This window comes from Sodiomyces alkalinus (genome assembly GCF_003711515.1).
Source record: "Sodiomyces alkalinus F11 unplaced genomic scaffold SODALscaffold_9, whole genome shotgun sequence".
Taxonomy (NCBI): Eukaryota; Fungi; Ascomycota; class Sordariomycetes; order Glomerellales; family Plectosphaerellaceae; genus Sodiomyces; species Sodiomyces alkalinus.
Genome location: NW_021167087.1, coordinates 1,767,833 through 1,776,569, shown reverse-complemented (window position 1 = coordinate 1,776,569; position 8,737 = coordinate 1,767,833). Strand labels below are relative to the sequence as shown.

The 8,737-nt window shown below is 54.4% G+C and overlaps 3 protein-coding genes across 3 annotated transcripts in view; 1 reads left to right on the top strand and 2 right to left on the bottom strand.

Annotated features, from left to right (window-relative positions):
- SODALDRAFT_223438 (Utp14-domain-containing protein) overlaps nucleotides 1-2,645 on the bottom strand; it is a 3,300-nt gene extending 655 nt beyond the window's left edge. Inside the window, exon 1 of the mRNA XM_028607355.1 lies at nucleotides 1-2,645. This exon is cut by the window's left edge and continues 1 nt beyond it. Coding sequence (XP_028464411.1) covers nucleotides 1-2,579 — 2,579 coding nt within the window. The 5' untranslated portion in view covers nucleotides 2,580-2,645.
- Nucleotides 2,646-2,865: 220 nt separating this feature from the next.
- SODALDRAFT_345912 (cytochrome c oxidase assembly protein COX15) lies at nucleotides 2,866-4,635 on the top strand. The gene is made up of 2 exons (XM_028613229.1): nucleotides 2,866-3,306; nucleotides 3,407-4,635. Exons 1-2 carry the CDS (start codon nucleotides 2,939-2,941, stop codon nucleotides 4,485-4,487), a joined length of 1,449 nt encoding a protein of 482 aa, XP_028464410.1. The 5' UTR covers nucleotides 2,866-2,938; the 3' UTR covers nucleotides 4,488-4,635.
- SODALDRAFT_335704 (lysyl-tRNA synthetase) lies at nucleotides 4,593-8,015 on the bottom strand. The gene is made up of 21 exons (XM_028612525.1): nucleotides 7,580-8,015; nucleotides 7,468-7,514; nucleotides 7,153-7,386; nucleotides 7,057-7,090; nucleotides 6,822-6,966; nucleotides 6,669-6,764; nucleotides 6,532-6,591; nucleotides 6,430-6,475; nucleotides 6,341-6,369; nucleotides 6,230-6,281; nucleotides 6,101-6,174; nucleotides 5,848-6,043; nucleotides 5,655-5,791; nucleotides 5,559-5,596; nucleotides 5,448-5,504; nucleotides 5,350-5,381; nucleotides 5,193-5,296; nucleotides 5,110-5,136; nucleotides 5,008-5,054; nucleotides 4,836-4,945; nucleotides 4,593-4,771 (listed from the first exon to the last, which is right to left on the bottom strand). Exons 1-21 carry the CDS (start codon nucleotides 7,834-7,836, stop codon nucleotides 4,761-4,763), a joined length of 1,833 nt encoding a protein of 610 aa, XP_028464409.1. The 5' UTR covers nucleotides 7,837-8,015; the 3' UTR covers nucleotides 4,593-4,760.
- Between the last annotated feature and the right edge of the window lie 722 nt (nucleotides 8,016-8,737).

The following is an 8,737-nucleotide window of genomic DNA, read 5'->3' as shown; positions in this document are numbered from 1 at the left end:
TTCTTAATCCTCTTCTCGTTGATGATGACCTTCTCCAGCTTGTTGTCCTTCCGGTCCTTCTTCTTCGTACCCTCCACAGTACGCAGGAAGCGACCCTTATGCCGGGCGCGCTCACGCGCCGACACGCCTTCGCCCACCCAGCTGCCCCATCCGGGCAGCGTCTCGTCGATGACCTTGTCGTCCTGCTCGTCGGCCACGAAGGCCTTTTCGCGCTCAAAGTCAACGACGACGTTGTCCCCCGCGAACGCGCGGTCGAGCTGCTCGATGTCGCGGATGGCAAGAGGGAGGTGGACGTCCGAGTCGGCGTCGGAGTCGGCGCCGTCTCCCAGGTCGAGGGCCGCGCCGTTGGTAGAAGCTCCATTGGTAACCTTGGCTTCGGACTTCGGCTTGGCCTTAGGTTTTGACTTGGAGGAGGAGGAAGAGCCGCCGATGATGTTGGTGGTGTTGATGGTCTCCACGATGGGGCCGACCGCGTTCCTTTTGGACTTTTTACTCGGGGCTGCTGAAGACCAGGCGTCACCTTTCGGAGCGGTCGACTCAGCGGTGATAGAGAAGCCGCTGTTGAGGTTGGCTGCACCGTCGGGGCCTTCCCACCCTGAGGTCCCGGGAAGACCCCCGTTCTCCATGTTGTTCTTGTTGTTCTTCTTCGCCTGCGCTGCGAAAATAGCGGGAGCTGAGATGGCCGATTTCTCGCCGCCGTATGTCCTGCGGCCCACCTCCTCGACTTCATCGTCGGAGGCGTCCTCAGCGTCAGAGGCGAGGTCGCGCCGGATCTGGGCGATCATATCGTCATTGGCCTGCTTCTGCGCTGCCTCCGCATTCTGCATAAACTTCATCTGCATAAGCCTCGACTCAGGTCCGTCATCCTCATACTTGTCAGCTTTTTCTAGCTGCGCGAGCAGTCTAGGTTTGCCGCCATCGTTGTTCTCGTCCGAATCGTCGGCAGACTCCGAGTCGTCGTCTGAAGAGTTGCCGGCCCGGCCCTCCTTCCGCTTACGCAGCTCTTCCTCCCGCCGAGCCATGTCGTGCAATCCGGCCCGGTAGTCATCGTCCCAGACGGCGCGTTTGTTACTAGCCCCGGCCTTGGCCCAGCGGCTGTCGCGGTGGCGGGCTCCAACGCGCTCCAGAGCCCGGGCACGATCCTGGGCTTCGCGCTCAGCCTCCGAATCGATCTCGCCATTCTCCAGCATTGCCTCCCGAAGACGGACATCGTCTCGCTCGCGTTGCTTGCGCTGGACCCGGTGGTAGGCTTTGCTCTTGATCTTCTTGATGCGCTTCTGACGTTTGGCCTCGCGCGAGTTGAGCTCTCTTTGCCTGCGTTTCTGATTGAGGAGCTCTTTGAGCGCTTCCTTTGAGAGTCCTTCGTCGTCTGCCTCTTTCTGCGCTCGAGCCCGGCCCTCCTCTTCCTTGTTCAAAGCCAAACCACTCTGCGTCATGATGGACATGATCGTCTCTTCCAGCTCATTGGCGGGGTTCTTGGCCGTGATGGGCTGAATCTCGTCATGGTTCAGTCCCTCGTCATGTGCGTTTTCCGGTAGAGGGAAGACGATGTGGTCTGCTCGTCGGTTGTGTTTCACCGTTTCCGTCCAACGCTCGAGGGTCTCTTTCGTCTTGTCATAAGCCGCACTCCGTGTTAGTTGGTCCTGCTGCCGCTTGCTTAATGGTATAGCCAGCTTCTTGGTCGCCCCTGGCCGTGTTTCTTTCTCTTCCTTCGCCATCAGCTTCACCGACTTCTTCATCTGCGGATCTTTGACAGCGGTCAGGCCGAGATCCTTGAATGTGATCTTCTGTCGCAGCTTTGTGCGGCCTTGAGCACCATCCTCCTCCTCGTCTTGCCCGCCGTATTCCGAGAGAAAATTTTGAAGTGCATCTAGCTTGGACGGATCGGCTTCGTCGTCTACATCGTCGTCATCTGAGGGAGTAGGGTCAGACTCATCGTCCCCTTCCGACCCCGATGTAGCGGAGTCTTCCCCTTCATCGGACTCGGTTTCCGCCTCATCTAGAGCCTGTGCGAGATCAATCGCCTCCTCTCCGAGAGATTCGCCGTCATTCCCAGGGTCGAAATCATCGGGGTCGTCGAAGTCCTCCCCTGAGTCCGAGCCGTCGTCTTGCTTCTTCGCCTTCTTGTCCTTCTTCTTGCTGCTGCCACCGAACGCGTACCCTTGGAAGGTCTCCTTGTCGCTTTCGCCAAAGGCTTCGTCGCTGTCGATCTCGGAGTCATCGTCTTCCCCAACGCCGAACCGCCACTCCTCGCTATCACTTCTTCCAAATTCGTCCGCCATCTCGTCATCGCCAGCCGTGGCCGCGGAGGGTTTCATCCTCTTCCGCCGGGACTTTCCATCCTCCTCCTCGCCATCTTCGTCTGCGTCCTCCTCATGTTCTGTACGGCGTTTCTTCCCGACATCACCGACTATGTCGCGGTATCGCGGTGTGAGCTTCTCCTTCGTGGGGTATTGTTCTGAAGCGATGCCAAAGGCGTCGAGAGCTCGAGCTTGAACTTTGAGCTTTGATTTTTTAGAAGGTTTCGCTGCTGGTTTTCCACCAAGTAGAGGCCGACCATGAGCTTGACGTCCGCCCATTTTGCTGACGGAATGGAGCTTTATTTTTCGGTCGAGATGCCTGGTTGCAACTGTATTCGGTCCCCGTTACCTTGCTCAAAAGAATTTGGACATTTTCTCGATTCTGCCGTGTGGGGATCGAAAGCGGTGAGATTCAGTTTTTACTTCGTACAGGGGCCACTTCCAGATCTTATCGTCACTGGGGGGTGTGTACCTATCTCTCATGTACCGAGTCCATTCGGACCTTGTATCCATACATTTCTCCTAAAATGTTTCCCGCGTCAAACGTCTTCTCCAAACATGTCGTCCCACTTTCCCAACTTCAAGTTCGACCACCACCACCTCGCTCTGACAAGTTTGCTCGCCCTCCCTAGGTGAGAATGGCGTTCTTCGCCCCGGGTTTGCGCCGAATGGCCTTCCGAATATCCAGTCAGGCCCCAATTATCCGACAATGTGCACGCCAGCAGCCTCAATTGCGCTCCCCGTCCCGCATCATCAACTTGGTTCGATGTCGAACCTACGCCGAGGCGAGAACGCAGTCGCCCACCGCGGCCGGCCTCGGTGGCAATGCTGCAGCAGCGCATGGTACTGGCACTGGAGGCGCTGCCCAAGCTGCTGCTAATGCGGCGAAGAAGGCGTTTCCGGAAAAGACGACATCCAAGGCTGTGGCCTACTGGCTACTGGGAAGTGCAGTCAGTGTCTTCGGCATCGTCGTGTGGGGTGGCTTGACGAGGTTGACCGAATCTGGGTACGCTGCTGCCTCATAGCCCCCCCCCCCACATCTTTGAAGTCCCTTTCTTACTGTGAGCAATCGGAGGTGCTAACATAGTCCTGTCTGTCTTCTCAAGGCTGAGCATCACTGAATGGAGGCCTGTCACCGGTTCGATCCCCCCCACCACCGCCGACGACTGGGAGTCCGAGTTCGCAAAGTACCGCGCATCGCCCGAGTTCGTCCTTCTCAACCCACACATGACCCTTGAAGAGTTCAAGAAGATCTACTGGATGGAATGGCTACACCGCGCCTGGGGTCGCTTCGTCGGACTCTCCTTCGTTCTACCCGCGGCCTACTTCGTCGCTCGTCGCCGCGTCTCCAAACCTATGGCCTTCAATCTGTTCGGCATCTCCGCCCTCATCGGGTTCCAAGGTTTCATCGGATGGTGGATGGTCAAGTCCGGCCTCAAGGACGACCTGTTTGCCCCGGGCGCCCACCCCCGCGTCAGCCAGTACCGTCTTACCGCCCATTTCGCCACCGCCTTCCTCTGCTACTCCTCGATGCTCCTCTCGGCCCTTACTGTGCTGCGCACTCGGAAACTGCTTGCGGATCCGACTGCGGCCATGAAGACCATTGCGGCGCTTAAGAACCCGGCCATTGCGCCCTTCCGCCGCTCCGTCTATGCTCTCGCCGCTCTCGTGTTTACCACCGCCATGTCCGGCGCCCTCGTTGCCGGCCTGGACGCCGGTCTCATCTACAACGAGTTCCCCAAAATGGGCCTAGGGCTGACCCCTCCTCGCTCCGAGCTGTGGGACAAGTTCTACTCCCGAAAGGAAGACGGCTCGGATCTGTGGTGGCGCAATATGCTGGAGAACCCCAGCACCGTTCAGCTTGACCACCGGATCCTAGCCATGACCACTTCGACTACCATTCTTGCCCTTTTCGCCTATTCTCGTAAGGGCCGGCCGGCTTCAGCTCTGCCCAAGGCGGCGAAGAAGGGCATGACTGGCGTCGTGCATCTCGTTCTTCTGCAAGCAGCTTTAGGCATTAGCACGCTCATCTACATGGTTCCCATTCATTTGGCGGCCACTCATCAGGCTGGCAGCTTGGCCTTGTTGACCGGTGTCCTGGTGCTGGGCCATAAACTGCGTGTGCCCAAGTCGACGTTGGCCATGCTGGAGAAACGAATCAAGCCACCGACAACACCAAAGCATTGATAGATAGACTTGCGCTGTCACCTTTTGTCATCAATACGTGTAACTGTAACAACAATACTGTAGAACCATGTGTATGTAGGATCTATCAAGCTAGCCGCATTGGCGCTGTATTTTTCCTCTCTCTACCGTTCTTTGTCTATTTTAATTCTTTAGACGACCCCCGGCTACAGTCTGATCATGACACTCCTCTGTCCAAGCTGACTCTGACCATGGAATTCTTAACCCACATACAAGACAGGAGCCTATAGTGTCAGGGCCGCTACTCGACTCGTCCTACTTGTGAGCTGACTTTTGGTCAGTGATCCGCAGGACAGTTTGTTGGAGATGACAGCCTCCCTCGACACATACCGATGCCCTCCTCGGGGACGGGCTGAATGCCAACCTCCTCGGCAGCAAGCTTCTCCTTCTGAGCGGACTTGTCTTCCTTCATGAATGGGAAAGCGAGGACTTCGCGGATGCTGCAGAAAGTGTTGTTAGTAGGTGAATCGCAGCGATTCTCCTCTCCTCGGCTTTGCTTTACCTGTAGTTGTCCGTCAAGAACATTACTAGACGATCAATACCCATACCCTAAGCACCGTTAGTTCGCAGCCCAAGTCTCTCAAGCCTTGGAAGTGAGTCTTACCCAGCCTCCGGTGGGAGGAAGACCGTACTATGTAATGGTTAGCATGGTTTTCTTAAATTTCTATGGGTAGAGGTAGCGCTTACTTCAAGAGACATGCAGAAGTTCTCGTCAATCAACTGTGCCTCGTCGTCACCCTGGTCCTTCTGCCGAGCTTGCTCCTCGAATCTCAGTCGCTGATCGAAAGGATCTACTTCGTGTTAGAAATGCGCCTCAAGATCCTCTGTATCATCTCTAACTGACCATTCAACTCGGTGTATGCGTTTACGATCTCCCTGCCATAGCAGATAGCATTAGTATGTGACTCGACCATTGGGATCAGCAGAATATGGGGTGCGTACTTCTTGCACACGAAGGCCTCGAATCTCTCACAAAGGCCAGGAATCTCTCGGTGATATCTTTGGACGCATATTAGCAACGTCTATATGAATCGAGTTGGTTCATAGACTCACTTGGCCAGAGGCGACATGACTTGGGGGTGACCAAAGATCTACCACAGCATTAGTTTCGGAAGAGGCACTGAGATCTTAGGTGGCGATGCAGCATACGAAGCTCGGGTTGACGCATTGCTCTTCGATGTACTCTCCAACCAGCTTGTCAATCATGCGAGCGTTGGTAAGGGGTGGGGAGCATTCCAAGTTCATCTTCTTGAGAACGCGCTGCAAGAACTCGTTCGCCTCGGCCGCTACGGACATGTTAGTTGAATGATATACATATCGTGTAAGGGCTTCATGAACGTACTGTGGAGCTCGTCGGCAGGAGGGAACTTCTCGCCGGTGGCCTCTTCCAACGTCGGGATCATGTCGTAGCGCTTCCAGGGGCCCTCCCAGTTGACTTCATACACTTCGCCTGACTGGGTGGTGAACTTCGTCTTGTATCCGCCAGTGACATGCTTGACGATGCCGCTCACCAACTCCTCGGTGAGTTTCATTACGTCCTTGGGGCTGCGTCAGTCTCGGGATCAGGGGAATGGAGCTTGAGAACCACTGCTCACATAGACATCAGCGAAAGCCTGGTAGAACTCGCATGTGGTGAATTCGGGGTTGTGAGTTAGGTCAATGCCCTCGTCTGTTACGCGGAAGTCAGTCTCTGTAGGCGAACCAAGAGCTATGGATGGACGGACTTCTGAACTGGCGACCAAGCTCGTATACTCGGTGAAGACCTCCGACGACGAGCTGTGAAAGAAGTTAGTTTCGGCTCGGACAACCAAGGGGGCTCTGAAGAAGTTACTGACCTCCTTGAGATAGAGCTCTGGGGCGATTCCTAGAGAGAAAAGTCAGACTCGGAAAAGCGCTCTTGCACGAGCGTCTTAATGCAACATACGCATGTACATAGTCATGTCGAGGTCATTGTGGTGTGTCACGAACGGCTGTTCTCTTTGATCAGTACCGCTAGACAATATGTATCCACCATGAGGTACCTCACCTTGGCAGTTGCACCTCCAGCGATCGCACCCATCATGGGGGTCTCGACCTCGATAAAGTCCTGGAGAGAAAGACAGTTAATTGCGAGTGAACAGAACAAATAGGATGTGGGGAGGTTTGTTGGCAAGGGCAGCGTACCCGTTCGTCGAAGAAGCGTCGAATGTAGCTGACAATCTTGGACCTGGTAATGAGAACGTTGCGGCTACGGTCGTTCATGATGAGATCCAGATACCGCTTAAATAGTCCGAACCATTAGCTGTGCATTGAAGAAAAGGGGCAGCGCAGACTAACCTTGCGGTGACGTTCCTCGTGATCCTTGAAACCATAGTATTCGTCGGGGAGGGTGTGCAGGCAAGGAGTCAGGAGAACAATCTCAGTGGCGAAGATAGACAGCTCGCCCTCCTCGCCCTTTTCGATCTTGGACTTAGGAGCTGTTCTGCAAAGAGAGGGAGAAGCCAGTTAGCGCAAAGTGTAAGTCCACGCGTGACTTATTTTTTGTTTGGGGGTTTGGGGGTTTTCCACCAACCTTCCGGGGTAGCCAACAATACCGATGATGTCGCCTAAGAACTGTTAACATGTCTTTTCCCTTTAGGATTGCGGAGGTCAGGGGTAAAGGACGTGCCTCGGCGCAGGTGAACGTGCTGCTCATCGAACGGAACGCTGCCCTGGGCCTCCTGTGCCTGACACATGACCTGGACCTTGGTGCCCTCGGTGCGCACATCGTAGAAGAAGAGCTTCGAGCCCGAGGCACGCTTGTTGTATATCCGGGCGCCGACTTGAATCACTTTGTCCTTGTTATGCTCGCCCGACTTGAGGTGGCTGAAATCGTTGACGAAGTTTCGGACGTCATAGTCGACTATGGCATGATGTTAGCGGTACAGCCCCAAACTCAGGAGAGGGAAAAAACAAGAAAGAAAAGGGGGTCTATGCGGCTTACCGTGAAACTTGTGAGGGTACGGGTTGGGCTGCTTCGTCTCCCGCAGCCTACGGTCGTCAGCGTCACTGAAATACGAAGAACGGGGAAACGGAATGGCAATAGACAAACGAACTTGTTGATAGCACGCGATCGATTTTCGAAATATTGTCTGGGATCCAGTGCCTTCTCGTCCGCTTCGGCATTGGTCTTTTTGGCACCGGCAGGCTTGGGGGGTGCGGCGGCGGCCTTCTCGATCTTCTGGGCTTCCTTCTGACGGAGCTTCTGTCTCTTCTTCAGCTCGCTCTTGGAAACCATCTCTCCGGTAACATCGTCGAGGTGCAGGTTGGCCACCTGCTCCGTTGGTGGAGCGGCGGCAGTTGAGTCGGCCATATTGAATTGACGTGTTTGCCAATGGCTGTTGGTAAGGGATTGTTCCTTTTGGACTTTTCTGAATTTGGGTGAGAAAGATTCCACGCGACCAATGCGAAAGCTATGTCCCCACGGCAGATGTATCTACGTTGGGTTTCGTCGGTGGAATTTTTCTTCTCCCAAGAAACCACAATAGATATGATATGGAGGGGTAAATTCAGACCCGAACCTGACTCACGGGGTGTGCCAAGAAACGAGGGGCATTCCGGGGTCGCACAGTTATATTTCACAGTACGGATACGGACCCCAAGACCAAATCTTCCGTCGTGCTTAGTAAGGAATTTGAACTGGTGTCCGATGCAAGAGCACACCGTTGGCTCATGGGCATACCGCCGTTACAGCATCGTGGATAAGTCTACAGCACTCCGTAAAAACTAAACATGCGTAAACACAGTTAGGTCGATAGCGGTGTTGAGTCAACTTGTTAAGTTTCAACGCAACACGCGCTATAATATGAAGTACAATATGAAAATTGACAGAGGAACGGAGGCTAGAAGCTAGCGAATATGTGGGTTATCTAGGTACTCCGTAATTACATGCATGGGAACTTTTGGGTGACTTGGGGCTCAAAGTTCAGCTCTTGCCTGTGCTCACGAACTCGACCCAACGCAACCGACCCGACCAACCTCCACTAAGTGGAATGAATACGGCTTACAGAGACATGCCCCCTCCATTATGTTATATCATTTTACTGAACAATGCGCCAACAGAAACCACTTCTGGCATGCGATTGATACTAGATGATGGGGGCCTTTCCCCATTCTTCTTTTCTGTTTTCTTCTTAATTTTTTTTTTTGACGAGTTGATTTTTTGAGACATTTCCAGCAGTGCTCTTTAGGATTCTGTCCTGGTCCCTGGGCTT

Bases quoted from the DNA above. Each gene is read 5' to 3' on its own strand.
- SODALDRAFT_345912 (XM_028613229.1), top strand. From the start codon at position 2,939: ATGGCGTTCTTCGCCCCGGGTTTGCGCCGAATGGCCTTCCGAATATCC. The intron at 3,307-3,406 runs GTACGCTGCTGC...TGTCTTCTCAAG, and splicing joins ACGAGGTTGACCGAATCTGG to GCTGAGCATCACTGAATGGA.
- SODALDRAFT_335704 (XM_028612525.1), bottom strand. From the start codon at position 7,836: ATGGCCGACTCAACTGCCGCCGCTCCACCAACGGAGCAGGTGGCCAAC. The intron at 6,592-6,668 runs GTACGCTGCCCT...CTTTCTCTCCAG, and splicing joins GACGCTTCTTCGACGAACGG to GACTTTATCGAGGTCGAGAC. The intron at 5,505-5,558 runs GTGAGTCTATGA...ATGCGTCCAAAG, and splicing joins GTCATGTCGCCTCTGGCCAA to ATATCACCGAGAGATTCCTG.